The sequence below is a fragment of the Numenius arquata genome, chromosome 14 (assembly GCF_964106895.1).
Source record: "Numenius arquata chromosome 14, bNumArq3.hap1.1, whole genome shotgun sequence".
Lineage (NCBI taxonomy): Eukaryota > Metazoa > Chordata > Aves > Charadriiformes > Scolopacidae > Numenius > Numenius arquata.
Window position 1 is genome coordinate 3,596,765 of NC_133589.1, and position 22,848 is coordinate 3,619,612.

General features: G+C 37.5%; 1 protein-coding gene across 1 annotated transcript in view; it reads left to right on the forward strand.

Moving 5' to 3' along the window:
* The window catches only part of SDK1 (sidekick cell adhesion molecule 1), a 403,349-nt gene that overhangs the window by 127,981 nt on the left and 252,520 nt on the right, over positions 1 to 22,848 (forward strand). Inside the window, exon 4 of the mRNA XM_074158262.1 lies at positions 980 to 1,127. Within this exon, the coding sequence (XP_074014363.1) occupies positions 980 to 1,127 (148 nt within the window). The remainder of the gene's footprint in view (positions 1 to 979; positions 1,128 to 22,848) is intronic.

Here is a 22,848-nt window from a genome sequence, read left to right on the forward strand (position 1 = left end):
GAGAAAACGGGGAATTCAGTGGCAGAAGCCAGAATAGTTCTGTGTGTGTGATGGTTTCTTGGCTTAAAGCAAATTAAGCTGCCTACAAGTTCTTTGGAGGGTGAATAAGTTGGAATGGTAGGAATGTTTATTTTATTGGTAGGAATGGGATACAAAATGCAAAAGAGAAACAAGAAGAAAACGTTAAACGTTTACTGAAATTTTTACAAGGACTCCATAGATATGTAAACTTGTCTATGAACTAAAACCTTCAGAGACAGAAGTTCTGCAACTGTCATTTTCTTTCTTCCATTAATTTTTTTGTTAAAAGCTGCTCTTTAATACTCCTGATGCTTTTGTAGATGGCAGAGTTCTAGATGCACTATTGAAATCGCCGTATAGAGCCAGGAGAACGAATAGCCACCAGCATGACTCCCGCCTTGTTATTTTGAGATCCATTTGGTTTACTTGCATAGATCTGACATACATTGGTTTGGCTACAAGTGATACAGCTGCTTGTCTATTTGTGTAGCTGCGGATAAAAGGATAAAAAAAATTGGTGACCAAAAAATTGATACCATTATGTACACCATTTGCATTCCTTTGCATTGCACAGGAATTTCTTTTATATTGTGCAAGGATTTATTTAAATAAAAAAAACCCTAAGCCCAAAACCCGAAAAACCAAACACTAAACCTCAATTAAAATGTCACTTTTCAGTTAAAACCAGACTCAGTTATTGCACAAGAACTCTGAGGCCACGCAGTTCTGCTGACTGAGGCACTTCTTGTGGGCACCAGCAGCACTTGGCTTTGCCTTGTGCCTTACTGCTCACAGAAATCTGTATTAATCAATGCTGTCTCATGATCTGTAGTGTCATATTGACTAATTATAGCAATGCCAATGACTATTGTAAAACAGTTGTTTCTCTCTCCGCTAAAAAGAAATGGGGAGAGAGACAAGAACTTCCAGGACTCTTAGTATTGTTTGTTCTTTGCAGACATGGGAAATTTCATGGACACAAACCGGAGACAAACAGTGACTCAAGGACAAGCTGCGATTCTAAACCTCCTGCCCATACTCAGCTACCCACGACCACAAGTGACATGGTTTAGAGACGGGCACAAGATTATACCAAGCAGCAGAATGTAAGTCAATTCAAAGCTCAAAATACCCCCGCCCTAAAATATGATTGATTACATTTGATAACGCAACTTACATTTTAGGTACATTAATTAAGGTTTAAAGAGAATAAAGTAGCTTTGTTCATACTGAGATAAATGACTATTTTAAGACCATCTCTGAACTTCCTAAGCAGTTTGACAAAATAATTCATGTGATTTTAATGGTCCTGGTGCAGCATAAGGGAGTAGATACACAGAGTGTCTGCACTTCCCTCACGCTATTCATTTTCATGGTACATTTTGGAAAAGTAAATGCTCATCTCTCCATTACGTTTACTTGAGTGGACTAACTTAATGAATACTGAGATTTTTCTCTTTTCATATCTGAGTCTGATTTTTTTTTTTACATGGAGTTATGCTTAATACTGTTTTCCCCACGATAAAATTCTAGATATTGCTTATTTTTTCCTTATCTTTTTAGCCTACAATGACAGTTTTATTTCTTTTTGACTAATTAGCTGCTCACCCACTAATGGCACAGTACTTGCACTTTGATTAGTTATTATCTCAAGGTGTGCTCATTTATCCTTTCCTGAAACGGTTATGAAGCCATCCTGTGTTTTTACCTGCACAGTTTTATTTAGAGACTGAAGGGGTTAGCCGTGATATTAAAAAATGTAGATAAAATCTTTTTTTACTTGCCTAACTTATTAGGAAACTGTTGAAATGCCAAGAATGTTGGTGGTTATTTTTATCTGCGTATTATATTTTCATGTGTTCAAAGGGCTAGATGTGCCAGCAACTGATGGTAATGGGATATTGCTAAGTTCCAGAAGGGGCAGTGAGTCTTCAGAGGGGAAGAAAGGGAAAAGTCGTCTTGGATTTTAATTTTATTCATCTGTACTGTGCATTTCACTGCTGCTTATGTGCATTTTTTAAACCTGAAAGCTTGTATTACAGGCTGTTTGAAACTGTTAAAATTAGTATTGCAGGGATGTGAAGCAACTATGTAATAATTTATGAATAATTTAATAGTAATTTGATGGGAAACAAGCTGGAAGATGAAACAATGGGTTTCTGGGCAATCTCTTGAAGAGAGCTAAGTGACAAATCCTGAGTTATTAACCATTAAGAATCTACTTCCTCCACTCCTGCCACATTACAAATTTTCTTTTGTCAGTGCTGAGAATACACAAATCAAAAATTTGCAGACGATGAAAAAGCCTTGTTATCCAGGTATCAGACACTTTCTTGGGAACTGTTACTGGGGAACAGAACAGAGTGACCTAGGCAAGCACGCAATGGCTGAAAATGAGATTTGTATGACTTCTCCTACAGCTTGGGAAAATTGCAAATGTATTCATTAATATAAAATCCTAATTCTGATATGTTATGCTTTATTCTTATGCTGTTGGGATTGTTTGGGTAAAATCACTTGTGATTCAAAGCTCTTACAAATGGGAACACTGTAAAACTCTGTTCTGTGATAGGGGTCAAATATACCTAAAGGTTTCCATGTATATTTTATTTCTCTGGTCAGAAATTTTGTCTGAAAGGAATTTGAGGATATTTGTCTGAACTGTGTAGGAATTTCTGACAAGTTTTGCAGTAGGCATACACATGCTGAAAGCCTGCACCTCCTTGGGAGTTTGATATATACTGAATAGTAAGGCCGATAAGTTCAGGAAGTGACAGATTTATGGTACACACACCAATCATCAGCGCACTCTGTGCAGAAGGTCTACTGCTCCCCCAAAGTATTGGAAAAACCATCTCGCATCCACTCACATAATGCTGTCTGTGAAATTCAGGAAGCAAATATGGCAGCCCTAAAAATACAGGAAACCTGAGATGAGGAGAGGATGCATATAAAATGGTGAGAAATGTAAAAACATCTTATGGGAACTCTCTCTCTTATCTGTGGAGCAATTTGTGCATTTAACGTCATGTTTTCTGTACAGAAAGAGGTGTATCAATTTAACTGATCAGTTTAGCTGATGATCCAGTGAGACTGATGCATCAATCTGACCAGATCACCTGCTAAACCCATCAGTTAAACTGATACAACCACCTCATATGGATGCTCTTTAAACTGATTAAAAGTACCTTATATTGCTAAATCAATATAAAGCTTTTTTAATCCTCTTAAACAAGCTTACAATGATTTGGCCGAATCAATCAGCTGGCCTGTCAGCTCTAATAATGATTTCCAAGTGTGACATCGCTGCAGTGTGTGCAGACTGAGGAAATCAGCAGTGTTAGAAATGAGGACAGTGGTGGTGGTTATGGTACCCAATAATTTCTCATCAGTGTCATTTGAGTACAGACGAAGTTGGCATTGCCCAATATTTTATCTGTAGCAATTTTTGAGAAAACAATTCATTTAAATGGTTAGTCAAGTTAACTCTTACTCCTGCAAAACCCTTAACGTACGCATACTTAACACTGCACTGATTTTATCCCGTAATAATGATCCAGATGCTTATTTACACAGGGCTACTGTCACTGCTACAATGAATTCATTTCCCTGATGTGGAAACAGAGTGTGCTGAGTTGTCTTTATGTGAGAAATATGAAAGATCAGAAGTAAGGAGTAGTTCTGAGAAAAACTAATTCTTAAGATGTTTCAAGGAACGTCATTTAATTGGCTCTGCAGTACGGCTTACCTTGTAAAGGTGTAAGGTAGTAAATGCTGATGTCTTTCTCTTTCGGTGCTTACCGGTATTTAGGACATTTATGGGGAGGGGTTCTGTCAGCTATTCATCATTCCAATAGTAGTGTATTTCTAGGGATTGAAGATAACTGAATTGCTGAATTGTCAAAAAATTCTGGTATCACTATGTGTATAATTTCAAAGATACTTTACAATATGTTGGATAAGACTCTTATTTGTTCTTTGTGTTTTCTAGTAATTATTTATACACCTTAACACAGTTGTCAGTGGCAACAGATAATAGAATCATAGAATAAGTTTGGGTTGGAAAGGACCTTTAAAGCCCATCTAGTCCAACCCCCCTGCCACCCTCAGTGAGGTCTCACCACCCTCACTGTAAAAGTGATCTTCCTAATATCTCACCTAAATCTCCCCTCTTTCAGTTTAAAACCATTCCCTCTCATACTACGGCTCCGCTCCCTGGTCAAGAGTCCCTCCCCAGCTTTCCTGGAGCCCCTTTAGGGACTGGAAGGGGCTCGAAGGTCTCCCCGGAGCCTTCTCTTCTCCAGGCTGAACCCCCCCAACTCTCTCAGCCTGTCCTCACAGCAGAGGGACTCCAGCCCTCCCAGCATCTCCGTGGCCTCCTCTGGCCCCGCTCCAACAGGTCCATGTCCTTCTGATGTTGGGGGCCCAGAGCTGGATGTGGTACTGCGGGGGGTGTCTCCCCAGAACGGATATTCCTGAATTCTGATGACCAGGTATAACAAACCTGTGATTTCCTGTTTCTCTTACTGATCATTAGGCTGAAAAAGGTCAGATTTTTAGGCTGGGAAGGGAATTCAGTGGATAGCTTGGGTTTCACCTTTTTTTAGTCAGAATGGTAATCCTGCTCTGTGAGTGTGCGCGGCTGCGATATTTTCTGGGAGAAAGTTTCCTTTGAGACATACGTAATTTCTTTCAAACCACATACTCTGTTTAATTTAACTGGTAGTGTTAATTCATGGTGGAATTGTGCAGCAAATAACTGTGTATTAATTCCCATTTTAGTGGTGTTGGTGCTATAATATTTTGTTAAAGCCCCCATATAAAAGCAAGAATAGCGTGACAAGTTCTTCCTAAATGAGTGGGCATGTAAAGTCAACAAATCCCTGTATAATATATGAACGTGAAGCAAATGGCCTGCATATACTCATGGGATTGTTGTTATGGTTTATGACTTAAGGCAACTAACAAATCTGCAGTGGAGCTACTGTGACGTGATGGTGTGTATTTAAAAATTTAAGTCTTAAAATTTTCTCCCCCCTGCTTAGTACAGTGTGCATTTATATTCAGTTTGGCTTTTGTGCATTATCTGTCACCAAAGCCTCAGCTTGATATTTTAAAGGGCTGTATCCACATCACCAGAAGGAAGCCGAGACATGCTAGAAAAGGATGAACTGGAGAATCAGAGAGAAGACCAACAGCAAAAGAAAATAAGTGAAGAGAGGACTTAGGGTTTGGGATGTTTTTTATTATTATCTTACAAGAAAACTTCCCAGGAAGTTTTAGAAAAGACTTCAGGTTGCACCGAGACAGATTAATGTTTTCCAAATAGTCCAGTAGACTAATGTGGAATTACAGCTGCACTGGTATCCAGGGCCTTGACTGATGGGATGATTTTGCCTGTTGCTCCTCACATCTTACAGAAAACAATAGCTTCTCTAAAGGTAACTGCATCAAAAGAAATTGCTACTCTGAGATGTCAAGTCTTCAGCTCACTGTGCCGGGGTACTTCATCAGGCTTCAAAGCAGAGCGCATTTAACTTTCTTTACACGAGGCATGTACAGTACCTTGAAGAGCCACAAAGGACAGTAGCACTGTCAAGGTCTACAATTGCCTTTCAGTTGTGGTATCGAGGAAGTAAATTCTTAGTCCTCTTAGAGGATTTTTTTTTTTTTTTTTTTACCTTTTTCTAAGTGAAGGACTTTTTCGCTGAAAAGGTTCACTCTAACCATCAATTCAGTTATTGTTGGTTTCTTCTTTGAGAAGAAAAGTTCTACTGTGGAGACATTATTACTGTTTTCATTAACTTTCTTGCAGTGAAACTGTTTTTCCCCGAGTAAGCTGCAGTTAGATGAATATTAACTCATGTCTTTTGTTAGCGGAATTATGTCTGACACAAAACAGGAAAGTTCAATTTTGGCATAAAAAGGCCCTTCTGGGTGTCCCTTTCAGCTGGGTGGACGTTTTGTCACTTAGTTAACTGTTAATGAACCAAACACTTTACAAATGCACTTTATCCCACTAGACAGGGAAGATGAATTGCATTGCCTTTAGGTATACATGAGTTTAATATCTATTATTTGCACTAAGAACAATTCATTAAGCATTTGAATGTGTGTGGTCTTTAACTAACTCCTATAGAGACTAAATGTGCTGACAGATCGTGGAATGGAAATATGTCAGGCACAAGCAACTGCCAAATATGACTTGCTGTGGTTTTGAACACTCCTAATACCTTGCAAATAAGCAAAGCTGGTGCAGATTTACTAGCCATTTGTTAAGGTAATATTTTTAATATGTTAATGACAGTCTTTAAAAAAAGTAGCTGTAGATAAATAGGCTTTAGAAGATGAGAAAAATTAAAATATCTAGGAATAATACATCAGATTTTGGGCTGATCGTAGCATTAGATTAGGTTTTGCCTTGGTGATAGCAGCTCTCTTAATGTGCCTTGTGTACATTTTTCACTTTAAAACAAACACCACTTCATTTTCGATGAGCAGCTCTAGTGACAGCAATGCATTTCTCTACAAATACCAGCCCGTCAGACAACTTACGTTAGTTGCACATAATTACTTTTCACATACACCGGCTAATACTTTAATTAAAATGGTGATGATTAGCATCAGTGAACAATAAATTCAGAGACTGTCAACTCTGCAGTGTATTAGTTGAGAAATACTTTAAAAAAAAAGAAAAAAAAGAGAGTTTGCAGATCTCTTAAGTGTGTTAACTTTCTAAAGTGGAGTGACACCTCTCAGCAGGAAGAGACGTGACAACAAACCTATGAACTGTTTTTGTCTGTCTGTACCTTTTACAGGCTCCACATTCATTTTCAAGTCATTACCTGAAAATGGAGAATATTTTGTAGAATTAAATTATTTCCTTAAACCGAAACTCATTGACACCCTGTTACTCATTTATTCAACCAGACTTCTCCATTGAGTAATTTCAGTTCAAAGGAGCAGGCAGCAGTAGGAATCTTCTCACATGAAGTTTTACTGTTATCCCCAAGGCCCATGAGCACATGCCAGACTGGGGGGAAAACTCCCATCGTCTCTTCAAGTGCTCAGTTAGAGCAGCCCTGGATGCTGGCACTGGACTGGTTTGAGTATTATTGTTTGCTGTGCTCAGTAGAGGAAAACATGAACATCTCAGGGTAAGCGAATCCCAGGATTATTTTCCAAAGCTGTTGGAGTTCTCTAGATTCAACCTCCCTGTTTTTCTCTCTGCTCATAATTTTTTTGCCACAGGTTTTAAACACGTTTCAAAAATTAATTTATTCAAACCTCTTAACTTTTAGAATGAAATCTCTTGTGTTGGTTAGAAAGGAGAGGGAGCCTGAGTCATATCTGGGGACCATGTAGGAGCAACACAGCCCATCACAGGGTGGGAGAGGGACCAAGAAAAAAACCTGCTGCCAAAGAAAATGTCTGTTAGCCAGACTCCCTTGGAAGTGGATTCCTCCCAGGAGAGAACTCACCAACTGATGAGATGCGAGGCACGTTTTGGGATTTGACCAATATGTTTCATTACAGATTTGGACCACAAACCACAGAGGGTTTTTTAATATATGTATTTTTTTATATAAGCCAGGGGAAGTTGCTGCCATTATGCTAGCACTCTAAAATCCATATTTTTTGATAGAAAAAGACTGGATGCTTGGAATTAATATTGTTTTAATGGGCCTCAGCTGCTCACAGTATCTTTCAGCACAATCTTCAACAGCAGTAAATTTCAATAAAATTTTAAAGATCACCATCTAACAGGAAAATCTGACTGTTGGATATTGTTTTTCCTAAGATGATCACATTTAAAGAACAAAATCATTTTATGTGCCACTACGTTTATTAATCATAGATTTGGAATTTGTAAAACAAGGGGAATGGAAGTGTCACTAGAAGGAAACCTTTTTGCTCTAAGTATGATTTAGTTATCACAGCTTGCAGCAGAAATTGATTTATGAGTTTGTTGCTTTCTGGGGACAAATGTACTTTGAGAGAGAAAATATGGACTACAGAAAAGTGTTAATAGCGTTACTCTTTGAAAGTGAACTTATACTGTTTTTCAGAATTCATACCTAATTCAGAGGTGCGTAAATATGAAGGCTCCTTGTCATCGTACTTTGGGGCTCACTTCTTGCATAAGAACTAATTATGATATTAAGGACAAATCATGAATATAATCCTTTAACAACTAATGTGCTTTTGTGGAAAAACCTTTTCTGTCCATCTTTGAACTACTCTGTCTACAAAGGGAAATATTTTAATATGCAGCCAAGTTAAGACTATTTTAAAGTCTTGTGGTCATTCTTAAGAGCAAATATGTAAAAGAAAACTATTGCTTTATGCTTAAAAAGCGGCAATTGTTCGCAAATCCCTGGGAACAATTTATCTCCCATGACCCCTTACATATCTGTTTTTATGGAAATAGATACGAAATGCTTGTGACTTCTCAATATAGCAGAAGGTAATGTCTTATGTTTACCAATTAACTTTTATTAATCAAAACTGACTGAAGTAAAATGTATCTGTCAGAGCTTCTGGCTGTGTACTACAAAGGATTATTAATTTTCTTTCTATGCAGAAATGGACAAATGCTGTCTTCCCTCATGATTCTAGCGGACTTTTAGATGATGTACAAAGGTGTTGAGACAAATAAGTTTGTAATTTTATAATACAGATTTATGTAGAGTAATTTTAAAAGCCTATCATTTTGTCAGAAGCAGTTTCCTATTGAAAACTGTTGTGTGAGTCAGGAAGAAAAAAACCCACAGAACTTTGCACTCTGGGGATGTATTGTGGCTTTTGTGGTTGATTTGCATCAAGTCTACTTTGTTAACAGTATTCAACTTGAATTTAAAGAATTTGGTACATGGAAGCAAATGTGAAGCAGACCTTACATTAATTAGTGCTGCAGAGAAAGGCAGAAGCTGGCAGCCTGCCTATGGCTTATCTCTGATCCTTAGTTGTGAGTGGAATCTTTAGCTGGTTTGTATTTGGCCTTCATCAAACAGATTCCCAATGAATTTAAATAAACTGCAAATGCCCTGTCTGAGGTTTCATGGGTCTATCTGATCTGTATGGAGGGGTGGGTTTTGGCTCTGTTGAAACTCCATAAAGGCATCTTGCAATTAGAAGTGAGAAAAAGCAGTCAAACTCTGCCAATATTCATATGAAATCTATTTGTCTGCTGCATGTTAGCACGATCTTTTATTTCTCAATATATGCCTGTGGCTATTTTTGTGTCATACACAAATCTGTTGTTTTACATGTCAGGACCGATTCTAGACATAGACAAACAAGGCATCTGTTTATTGGGGTGAGTGCAACCATCTCTTGCTTCCCCAGCTTTATCCTCTTTGCTTTTCCCTCCTATCTCCTGTCACTAGAGTGGGGAAAGAGTAGAATAGATCTGGTGAGGGAAAAGGATAATTTTTTCCTCCAAGATCTCACTGACACTCTCAATCCAAACTCCCACCACAACCCCCCATGTTGCCACTGATCCCCCCAGACACGTGTCCCCCCCGGGCTTACCCTCTGCCCACTGGAAAACTGAACATTGCCAACATTTTGTCTCTGTTTGTAGTGTCTTATATGTAGGATTGGAACCTAATGTGTAGTTGACAAGTAAATTCATAGCTCAAAAAGCAGAAGCGTCTAGCAATTTCTAGCTTGTATGTTCCTGGCTACTTGAATTCTCAAAATACAGATATAAAGGAGACCTTATTTAGGAAAAGCACTTGAAAGCTTTGAAGCTAAGATCTCTGCAACAACATTTTATGTATTTTTCTCCAAAGCCTCAAAGGCTATTCACTTTTTAAAACAGAGTTTTGCTACGTTTTACTCAATGATTTTTCAAGAAACTGCATTTGCTGTTGTCATTCAGCAACCAATACCATTCGCAAGAATTTTAACAACTCCGTCGCTGTCTGCCAGCTGCCATGTGTTCTTTCCCTACTCCCAGCATAATACCTCTTCACTGGGAGAGGAGTGCAATACTTTCATAATAATCACCAGTTCAAATCACTGATTATTTTAAAACATCAAATTTCATTTTTGGCAATCCATCATCCGTTTCCATGGGAACTGAAACCAGCCTTAGCAGCAACAAGAAGCAGAGTTTATTGGGATACTTATAAATTTCAATGGCTGTTGTTAGCCAGCTGCATTTTCTGTTTACCCAACAGATATTGCAGCAACAACCTCATAATACACTTCTAAAATTCTATGTACATTTCATTTTAATTTATTTATATTTTTATTCATATTTTTCATGTTAGCAGAAATTTTATAATCAAGCAGAAAGAAAATGTCAGTAATCTCCAATATATGCAGTCAATATCAGATGTTTCCATCAAGTGTCCTCGCTATCCTTTTAACTGGGACTGTGATAAAAAAGGGTGGAAAAATGTCCTGCCTTGAGGGGGCAAAAGGTAGGTGGAGGCTCCCACTTTTAAGGGTGTCACGTACAATATTGTCCCTTGGTAATCTTACCCCAGAGTTTCTGCTCTCCAAAGTCTTATTTCCTCACAAACTGTTTCTGTCCCAAATCTAAAGGGTGGGGAGTTTAGTGGAAGCGCCTCGAAAATTCTCAGTTCTTCCTTCTGCGTGTGGTCTGTGCTTTCACAGAACTGAGCTTAGGTCATGGAATTCACTCTTGCAATATTTACCACAAACCCCAATTTCTAAACTAAATATCTGCCCTCACATCCTTGTGTCTGCTTGTTTATCGATATTTTATTCACATTTAGCGCAATTGTGAACAAATCAGGCTATACTTTCAAAGAGATGGAATTGTCTGTGTACATACACGTAGCTGAAAACATCCTGCAACGCCGGGGCTGGTAAATACCTGGTCATTAATGGCTAAAGGTACAGAGCAGGAGAGTGAGAGCAGAGAATATTGTGCAACCACTTTGCTGGGTCCTAGATCTGGCATTGACTGAACTCAACTGTGGTTTCAACAGCATTATCTGAAGAGTAAATGAATTTAAGAAACCTTTTAGCGGACGTAGTGAAAATACCTTGAAAAAAAAATCTTGTAAATAGGCCTTTATTGTATGTTGATAATTTAAAAATTCCAGTACAAGGAATAAGCTAATATGTCAGTGGTAATTTAATAAAAGCAGGGAATTAGCAAGATCTTCTTGTTTCAGTGAAATAAAGATAAGTGGCAGTTTAATATTTTAATGCCTGATAGCTTCTAATCTATAGCTGTCAGTGTTAATTTCACTAAATAAAAAACTTTATGGTACTGAAGGTTCACTAATCAAGATTCATAAAGGTACAATTTCAGCTGTCATCCTCTTGTCTCTTTGGGAAGCCACTTTTATTCAGGAAACAATTCCAGAAAGGAAAAAAAATACCAAGCATAAAGTAGAGAAACTAATGTGTAAAATATACCTTGCTTTCTCTTATGAAACCTGTAGAGGAAATACTGGATGAATAACGAATCTGAACACAATCCTGATCTTTTTAATTATTTAGGCAAAATTATTTCATTGGTAGGAAAATTTTGGTTTGAGGAACACCTTTTAGAATTCTCTTTTTCTGTCTGGGAGATAGTAATGAATTATGGGGTGTCTGAGACTGCTGTCATCTTCTCTGAAGCCTGCTGCACCCCACGGGATATTCACTTAATCTGTTCTAATATATTCTGTTACAGGTAGGTGTGAATTTTAATCATTTCTATAGTAAAATGTGCATGTTCATCAAATGCGGTACGTACTTTTTTGTTCTTTTGGTAGGTTTTTATTAGACAGCACAGACAGATTGTTTCACCAGAAGCAAAGGTGACACGTTGTATTTGCTGCACTTTGTTTTCTATATAACTTGTGTAATATAAAGAGTACGTATGTGATGTAAAATGGTCAGACAATATGACAACAGATCTAAGCTACCCAGCTAGATGCCAGATGATTTGCTAATAGTTTAAATTTATTAATTCCCTAGTACTTCATTTATGCCTCTGAAATAACATAATAATAAAACCTTCCTTTGTATAACATCAAAGCACTTTCCAAAGGTTTGCATTTTTTATTCGGATGCGGACCTACAAAAAAAAAAGTCCATTGGGTCTTTACTCACATGCAAATGTTGAGTATCTTCTTTTATTACACTGCAAAAGGGATTTACCAGAATTATGAAAAGGACTCTGAGCTTGTGCTTTATAAATGCTAATATAAAATCTAGTATTTTAATAAGGTTTTTAAATTTACATTTTTAAGTGTAGTGCATTGGGTGAGCTTTGAAGATGCACCCTCTCACTTTGACATTTACTTTCCAACAGTTACTCCTTTAATAGAGTCACACTTAAGAAGCTCTTTGTACTTTAATCTTTTAACTATTATAGATTATTTCACCCCGTGCTACGCTCGCCATAAAGTGGAGGGGAAGGTATTCCGGGCAGAGATATGCAGAAGCTGGAGCATGTTTGGGTGGGGAAATAACAATATTTAGAGCAGCAAAATGTTGCCTCCCCAGCCCATGGTGTGACCCCCGAGAGCAACAAGGGGCTCCTTTGCATCGTTCCGGGTTAAGTGAAGGACCTGGCTCTTGTGAGTCAGTCTCACTTCTGTGGTACCTGTGGCATTTTAACTTAAGTGAATGTAGTGAGAAGAATCATTGGCAATATGACTAAAGAGAATAAAAATGGAAACCTTTCTAGAATAGCTCAAAATAGAACAAACCAGAAGAGAAGATTTAGTTGTCAACTCATATCAGGCTTGGTCAAGGCCATTTTGGTATGTGAATGGTTTATGTTATTCTTTCCAAAACCCCATAGTGATTTACATTAGTTAATTCTTGTTTTTCCTTTCAACCTTCCCTGCTCACTTCTCATGAGTAGATAAATACTGCTTTGTGCTCTGCAATTTTGCCATATCACAGTTTAATCATTCAATCAACCAATTATGGAAACATCAGGATTCTCCAGAATTATCTCTGTCAAACTCTAAATTGACCATTTATATGTAATGTTTTTTTACCTCAGTCAAAATTCTAATCCATCTCATTATTTTGCATCTTATTCTATGAGACTGCGGTTTTCTTAATACCAGGTTATTAGAGTTTTTGAAAGTTCTAAGGTAGTACCGTTGTACTTCATCCATTGTAGTGAGTGAAGTTCTCCTTCGTGCACTGTTTTGTTGATACAACTTAGCAAAATTAGTAAGGGCATAGTATAAGTTTGTTTCATTTTTTAAATGTTGTGCAAACTCAGATTCTCAGGGAAATGTTTGTGGTATTGTAGGGAGGCTTGGGCACTTAATGAGTCCTTGGATCATTTTGCTCACTCTACTACAAGCATCATCCCTGCATAGTGTTTTAATGGAACAGTGCTATTGTGTTACAAATATCAACTACTTACTGAAATTAGATTTATACTTTCATAAGATTCAGGCCACTGGTTCTACATTAAGAAGTTTTATTTCTCTAATGGCTTCTGTGTAGAGTTGTCAAAGATTTGAAGGACTGGAACCCCATATCTGTGTTTTCTAGGTAACATTTCTAACTAAATGTTGTAATGAGCAGACTGTTTTCCTACTCACAATAGCGAGCAGGAGTGAACTGTATCACTGGAAATCTCTACTTTAAGTTCTTCTATTTATAATGTAGACATCTGCTCATTAGGTAGCGTTGTTAATAGTGAAGATAATATTAAGTGCCTTAAATAAGGACAAAAAGTATCATGATGCCATTACAGATATATATTTGCATATACTCATATAGAATTTTCAAATATAATTGGTCAAATCTGTACAGGATACAGAAACAGAAGTAATCCAGAGAATGACAAGGGAAATGTCCTAATATTTTTAGAATATGGAAAGACAATTGTGCCATGTCTCATACTTTGTGCATCTTAGTTATCTTCCTGACAACTGGAACAGAATTTGCAGTCATTTGCAATGGCATTAGTGAAGCTTTATTGAACACAGTATTCGAATCATTGAAGATGTAAGAGAAATGTCTGGGGTTTGGGTTTTGGTTTTGTTTGGGTATTTTACCATTAGTTGTATCAGTGATATGTTCAGTCAATTTACATAAATGTTTATTTGTGTGTTTGCACTCAAGCTTTGGAATACTGCAGCTCCGGAAAGATTTTCAAATCAAACGCTCTAGGGACAGGTAACCACCTCTTTTTCCTTTGGTTCATTCTGTGTCACTGTTAACACTTATCTTTATGAAAGCTAAAATAATGGTAAAGGTAATGAAATCTCATGCATCGGGGCATATGCTAATACTTACAAATCTACTTCGCGTTTTGTGAGATTAATTAGTTAATATGCGTACAGCATTTAGAACAGGAGTAATTTCAAAGTTATGCCAAGAACTGCTACAGACTGATCGTCTGTGGAACTCAAGAGTTAATTTCTTCTGTATGCACTCTACAAATTAAGAGCAACGCTAGTTTTTTTAATCATCTGTATTTTTTACTGACAGATCATTTGTCCCGAAAGAGTAACATATGTTACATTTAGTATGTTTAAAAACTAAATGATCTTGGTTAGTTTGCTCATCATGACACAGCTTGAAGTTCCAGCCTGGCTGTGTCTGAAGCTCATAGCCTTCTGGAGGTCTCTGGGAAGCACCCTCAAAGGCTATATTCACAGTTACTCTGCACACTGGCACCCTCACATAGTAGACTAGACCTAGGGCTGTGGCCCTTCAGTGGGTTTTCTTGTGAGGGAGAGCTTATAGAGTTATAGAATCATAGAATTGTCTAGGTTGGAAGGGACCTTTCAGATCATCGAGTCCAACCATCAACCCAATACTGACAAAACCACCAAAAGCGGTTTAAGATGTATGCTGCAAAATTTCCAGATCCTGAAAAAGAGGATTTGTATTTGGAAGATGAGAATTGAAGCTGGGATATATACATGGAGTAAAAAAAGTGGGTGTTTACAAGCAAAGGTTGGAATAGCTATGGTAGATTGGTGGTAGGAAGTCAAAACCAACCAGTTTTCCCTGTGCTCCTTCAGTGGAAAAAGGTTGTTCTCAATACACATAGTAAATACAGACAGAACAAGGAAAAATGCATTGAAAACCTTGTGGAGGCATAGTTAGTAACCTTTACTGAAGTCAGAGGAAGGATGGACTGTTTTAACCGATTGTTTTAGTTTTTCCTCCTCAGAAGGTGCACACAACTTGGCTTTGTAAATCGATCCATGTGGATTTGCACTTGAAAAAAACACATTCATATGAAATTTGCACAACATTTTATTTTTAATTAGTAAATAGTTCAAAATTAAATTTGTAATTGCAAATTGGCATCAAGTTTAAGTATGTTGAAACAAGCATTTCTCTATAAAGCTTGTTTTCACGGAGACTGAAACGGTTGATACTTGCATTGCATCTTGCGCTTGTTTGTTTTATTATTTTTCCTGGAACTGTGTTTGCTGTCATTTGCAAACAAGAGAGATCAGTCTGTTATTTACTGAGGCTGAGTGAAAACACAGCACATTATCCAGTTAGAAGACACAGTACACAGAGTAAGCAGATCAGGAAAATGTATTTCAATGCCAGCTTCATTAAGCCGATAATCATCTCAATATATTCCCGTACAACTTCAACAATTAGTAGCCATAGTTTTCTTTTCGGGATTGTCTTTAATCGATGGTACAAAAAAATCCTCAAGAAAAATTCCATGGTAATTGGAAGCTTCCAGAAAAATGTCCTCATGTGTGGAACATTGAAGCAGAAGAGGTACAGGACCAAAAGCTGCTCATTAGTTCTGGATTCTAAAGGGTGGGATTCATCACAAGCAGCAGCTCACCTCTGAGGAAGCCCACCCAAATTTCTGTCATAAACCATATGTTTATTTAAAATATAGTCTTGTTTCCGGATGCCTCAACAGTAGGACGTGGCCACATGCAGAGACTTTGGTGGCCCAATTAGACTGGTCTCAGGGATTAGTATTTTGTGGCTGTGCTTACCTCCCCTGGCAAGACCATGAAGAATTGCTTCTGTTCTTGAAAAGCAGTTAATGTGTTATTAACTTCACTCACACGCTAACTTTTATGCGGGGGTTTCATTTTTGGCTCATTTTGGCCATTTTAGTTGAAGTTTCTGAAGGCATTTCTCTTGAAACTTCTTCAGAATTTTCAACAATAGATTTAAAAAAAAAATCCATAAATCTATGATTTAGAGTTGGGAATTAATAATTTGGGAATAAATAATGCCATAGAAAAATCACCATGAAAGAAATATCCCTTTTGAAGTCCCCTGAAGAGAAGCATTTCTGCCAGGAGTCCACCAGTGTGAAACCTGGGCTGTTTGGTGCGTCTCTCACAGTTTTCCTAGGCTGAGCCCAGGCCGGTATTGGGATATTTATGTCCACACTCGGTGTTTCAGGTGAGCAGCCTTAAACAGACTGTAGAAAGTTTTGAAGGAAGTCAGTAGTTCCCTGAGGATCAAATCCACTCCTCAAAAGCAGTCTGAATTTTGGCCTTGGATGCCTTTATCATGCATGAAGAAAAGAGAAATGAAATGCTGAACATTATGTCAGTAGATTGAATATTTAGTATGTTTTGAAACTTAATGAAATCTGTGAAAAGGTGCTTTTTTTTTCCCCAAGAATATTTTTTTTATAAGTTGTTTTCAAAAAATTATTGACAAAAATATTTTGGGCTAACATGCTTCAGTTAAACGTATTTGCAGTTTTATTCTGAACTCAGACAATGATCTCTGATGGCATTGCTTAAGAAGAGATGGCTGTGTCACCGGATCAGTGGCAGTGGAGTTGAGACAAGCTAATAAATATTCTTGGAAGCGTTACTGGCTGCTATGGCGTCCAAAATACGGTGTGCTAAAGCCAGTTCTGTATCTCATGGGGAAGACTCCTGGCTTTGTCGTTGCAATGTTAAACATCTCCTCTTGTTTTGAGGAATGATAACTTAAAAGGACATTAGTTTCAGAAGCAAAATTCAGTGATCCAAAAATTCCTACTCACTTTGTTCCTGTCTAGAGATGAGGAAGAACCTCCTATTTCCTTTTATTTGTCTCATAATTGAGGACAATAAAATGTCAAAGGTGTCTACAGCTGTACATAAGCATCAGGCTGATTTGAATAGAGTAGATGAATTCTTGATATCACGGTCTTCAGTGTCCATTGAAGCCACACGAACATCTTTTATTCATGCTATGTAGCTATTCAAGGTATATTATTATTTTTAGCTGTCTTTTATAGATTTTAAATAAATGTTTATGTGAGATAGTGTTAACAGTATGTTTTGTAATGTATCATAAAATTCACTGAGCATCATCTGGATTGATTCACACCCAGTATGAAATACACTGACAGAGCGTTTCCATGCAATTCCTTGTTTTTCTGATCATGTCTTTTAATTCTCTCTTTATAATATATTAGACAGGTTTTCTCGCTGTGGTGAGCCAAAAGGCTCATGGACTACAAGAAGCTTCAGCATTTTCCTGTGCTCCCTGCTGCTTTGTGTATTCCGTCACTGGCAGATTCACTTAATTATATGACAGGCAATAACTGCTCTCTGAGGGAGTAAAAACAACTGTTGAATTCATTTTTAAATTATATCATATTGCTCTGTTCACAACTTCTTTTAAATAAATGTTGAGGATAGAACTATTGATGTGGTTTTTAAACTTTAAATTTCAGTTAGTTCAGATCATTTTAAATAGTCCTTCAGCAAGAATAAATCAGTTTTTATAACTTATAACTTTCAATTACAGTCTTCGGAGAGAATAACAGCGTGTTTCAGGGAGCTGTAAAGTACAACAACAAGGAAATGTTACAGTTTCATTTGTGCAGGCTTTAAGCTCCTGTGGTACCTAACAAGGGTTTTTCAGAAGGAATCACGTCCTAGAGGGATCCGTGCGTCTGTCACTCTAGGTGTGGCTTTGATCTTGGGTCTGAGCTTTCGCTGAGGGAACTTCCTGATAAACCTTACGGGGGGATGACGCTGACCTACTTTGCTGCATTTCAACTGTTCAACAGTAAAAATGGACTGAGAATCGCGTCTTCGCTGATGTGCCACTGAATTGCACGAAAAGATGTTTCCTCTGCACGAATCGCAAACTGGTGGCTCTGATGAAGGAGAAACATGGAGCTTAACGAATCGCTGTCTCTATTGCAAGGTATCAGACAATGCAAATGCTTTAAAATGTAGCAGGAACAAATTTAAACTAAATCAGGGGCGGATCTATTGTTAGACGCAAACAAGAAATACTTATTCAGAATAGGCAGAAGTGTTCTATATTTAGAAGAAATACTGTGGAATTAGATAGAAGGATTGGTAGAACCCACACAATAGTGTGCATTAAATACAGAGCTTACCTGGTAATTTATTCTAAGTGTGCTAAAGGACCCAGCTGCTTGGTTCTTATCTGTGAATGTTAGTTTTTAACAAATCTTTCCAAGTCTGGTACAATCCAAAGGCTTGTATGACTGCCAGTGTAATTCCAGTCCTTGAAAAATACCCAAAAAGAATGACTCGAATGGCAGTCTCATTAGAGGCCATCAGTCCTGGGCAGCGTAGCTGAATGGCTCGGTTGGCACTGGAGCAGCAAAAAATGGTAAATTCACCCTACTGTAGTTCTTTAGAGTGCCATTTACTGATCTGTTTCTACCTGAGCTTTGTTTCTATGTATGCAGATTTAGCTAATAAGATAGACTTTGGTAATAATCGTGTGAAGGTGGTGAGACACTGGCCCAGGTTGCCCAGAGAAGCTGTGGATGCCCCATCCCTGGAGGGGTTCAAGGCCAGGCTGGACGGGGCTTTGAGCAACCTGGTCTGGTGGGAGGTGTCCCTGCCCAGGGCAGGGGGTTTGGAACTCAATGATCTTTAAGGTCCCTTCCAACCCAAACCATTCTATAATTCTATGATTCTGTAATGTGGAAGTACTAGAGTAATTTTTCCCTCCTCTTTTTCGGATCCTCTTGCCTGACGTTGGCAGGTACTCAAACAGCAGGTCTTGGGAATGGAGCGAGTGTCACTGTTACTCGTTTTTTTTCCTGCTGGACCAGGGCTATTCCAGGTAAATTACATCCCCTTAAGTCTCCCTCAGTCCAACTCTAAGGTGATGGGTGCTAAGGGAGAAAACAGTGACCACATTCATTTTTAGCTGCTTATTATGTAGGTTTTCCTCTGACCAATTAAACAACTTCATTCTTGAAGCTATAGTACCTGGATTCATTGTGTCTACCGTTCCTTTCTGGTGAAGCAGAAATGAGGAAGCAACATTGAAAACATTGTCTGAAATGTTTTGCATTAATACCCCTCTGAAACATCCATTTCTTGTTTGCATTCTCTGGCCTCCTCTGTAGCACTAGACACTTCAGTAACTTTTTTTTTTTTCCTTGTTATGATAATGCCATATTCTATGATCTAAGGATTTTTATTTTTTTTATAAAGCCTTTACATCCTTTCTTCTTTTCACAGACACAAAGACAGATCAATGAAACTTATGAAAAGTTGTTAAATTGGCATATGCAACATTAATTCCAGAATAAGTGTGTTACAGAGTGACCTGATATTTTTTGATTTTAAATTAAGAAAAAAATTAGCATAGATAGCAATAAGATGTGTAAACCATAATATTTTCTTCGGTGAAATCTCATTCAAATTGCCAGGCATACAAATTTATTTAAGACAAAGGTGAGAAAATATTGTCCTTTAAGTCGACTTCAATGAAATTATACAGATTAGAAAAACAAAGCCCTGAACAGTGGAAATATGAAGAATTTCCTAATACCAAATGTAATTTTTTTTTTCCTTCCTTCACTCCTTTTGCCTTTCTTTCCCTTTTTTTCTCTCACTTGCAATGCATGGGTTGTAGGGTTTCATTATTTAGTGCATAAATAAAATATTTTATCTTTTGTAGGTGATTTTCAGAAATTTGCTGGCTTAGATTCATATAATGGAATTCAAATAGTGGTACCTGCTACTCCAGGCTCTGAGTTGTTATTCTAAGGCTTCTAGTGCTTTGCCCTTGATGAAGGTGTGTTTGCACAACCATAGAAATTACAGAATTTTAACCCTTTTGTTTCACAGATCTTACTCCACTTTTCTGAATGATGAGTTGGCAACTTGAGGATGTATTTCAGATAGTTCTGTAAGATGGTACCTGAAGTAGGGTGACCTATATCCCTTCTTCCCATATGCCTCAGGAATTTCCCACATCAGCAATGGTTTCTGCCTTGCAGCCCTACTAGGACCAGTTCTTCACTTCTGCGTGTCCATTGTAATAGTCTTTGAACTATAGATTATGAGAGGGGAAGTTTTGTACTTGAGTTTGAATTATGTAACATGAAAAACTGAAGAAAAAAATATGTAAAATGATATAGGGAAATCCAATCATTTCACTTTGTCCAAATTTTCAAATGATGGACTTCCATTGAACACTAACTTCTAACACACTGTCTCTTATTGCTCAGTATAATCCAAAATAATTGCACATATAATTAACATTCAATTAACATGAGTTAGATTTCTCTAACTGCTACTAACTTTGAATCTCCATTTACAGATTGTCCTAACTTGATAATAATATCCGTCTTTTATGGTGTCTAATTGGCTTTTAGAACAGATAAATTAGGTTTTCCATTAGAACATAAGAAATGCCCTATTGGCTGAGAGTAATGGTCCATCAAGCCCAGTATTCTGTCTTGCCACAAGCAAAATGAGAAGCTCTTCAGGGAGAGGATGAAGCTGTTTCCCCTTGTTCTCCTCCAAGCATCTAGAATTTTTTGGATTAGGGATGCTGGAGGATTCATTCCTGCCCGGTTCTTTTAGTATCTGGTTACAGACTTGCTCTCCATGAGTTTGTCTAATCCCCTTTTGAATCTGCTGGTAATGTCTGCCTCCATAAATTTACCATTTTTTTTGCTATTATTAAATATTATTAAAATTATGAAACAGCTGTATGTAATCATAAATGTGATTTCTTTAGCACAGAACACATAAGGAATATTGCAAACAAACAAAAGTACCTTGTGGATTTACAAAGCAGGAGGGCTGCATATTCACAGCATTATGATTTTTTTTCTTTAAAAATGTACTTAGTAAAAAAAAAAGGAGGAAAATTTAATATAAACATTGAACTATTTCAATATGACAACACAGATATATGAAAGTAAATTTCCTATTTAATATTTGTAGAAATAGTCTAGGAAGGAGACTAAACATAATACCACTGTGGTAACATTCACAGATTATACTAAATTTTGATGGAATGCCGAAGGGCTGAAGCAAACGTCTGGAGATATTAGACAAGGTAAATACAGGGTGGCATTTGGTTGAAAAATGGAGGCTCTTTCAAAAAAGGAAAAAAACCCCAAACCTTGGCCAGTGATTTAATGATCAAGAGGTAGCACTCTCCCTGGTAAAGGAAGGTGTTTGAGTCCAGGAGTTCTGCAAGGGAAAAGATAAAAAAAAAGTAAAATCTTTTTGTATGATCTTTCAGGGTATTCATCTGACTCTCTAAACTTGATTCCCAAAGAGAGCAATATCTGTTTCTTTTACTTCTTTAATCATTTCTTCGAGGGTGTTTCACAAAGGGCTAAGTTCGCAAAGGTTTCCTGGGTGCAGTGCTGACAGCATCTCCTTACAGATACAGCTCTGCATTAGTAATATGGGAATGCTTATGCCTGTATCTTGAAATAAATTGTCCTTTAATCACTAAAACCCAGCCTTTAATCACTAAAAAACAGCCTTCTTTTCAGAGTTAGGATTCACCTGTCCCTGTACAGATCTTACTGATAAAATTTATACATCATGGCTTTTGCTGATCCAGAAATGCCTTTAAATCTCTAACTGAATTTACTGTGTTGGCAAAAATTCTAAGCCTTTACTAATAGAAGTGGAAGAAATTTCTTGAACTCTCTAACTCTACTGTACACCACTGAAGCATTTTCACAATCTGCCCCATCATCACTGCGTTGAGCTGATTAAGGATTAATGTCTTATATAAAGACATTCCACTTGGGAGGGGAATTAGCTATGCATCAATCCATAGCGATAACTCATGAATCATAAAAAAAGGCCCCGAATAGCCGTGTTTAGCATGGAGTGTTTTCTTGGGTTAAAACACCCTTCATCAGCTTCTTCCTCTGTGAAAGAAATTCAAACTCTAGCAGTCTCCTGGGTTTTTTGGATGTCAGCTATAGAACTGTTGAGTATTGAGACCTCCTTCCTCAGTCATGGAAGAGCAGCTGACAGCAGAAAACTAAACAAAATGCCACTTTTCTTATCAGGAATTTATTGAACACTTTCATGCCTGATGATTATCTTCTATGGTAAAACAGCAGAGACGTCGAAGATATTATTAGGTAAACATTTCTGGGCAATGTTATATTTACTGTTTTCTTCAGGAGGAAGCCTTTTGGAGCATGTGACTCGACTGAATTACGGTTTCTTTAAAAACAGAGCTTGTAATTGCAATTAAGTATCTGAAATTACAGCAGTCAAAATCCAATTTCATAAAGCATTAAATTGAGTCTGCTTTAGAATGTACTTACACAACACTAAGGAAGAGAGTGGAATGAACTATAAATGTTCCCTGTGACTTGCCAGCCAGAAAGCTACAATAAAGTACATTCGCAAGGTCTCGTACAAAAACAATTCCGCAGCATGTGCTTGCGTGACATGGAACTCCAGTGAGTGTCATCGCTTCTTGTTCCTACGAGGAGCAGGCTCATGCTTACAACGACGATCTGAAAGGTTACCATTTCCAAGTCCCCGGATGAAAAAAGGCTTTAGATCCAGAAGACATTTGGCAAAAGGAATGTATTCTGATCAACATCTGGAGACAAATAGGGTCCTGCAGGAGGACCTTAGCTGCAAAATAAAAGCAAAG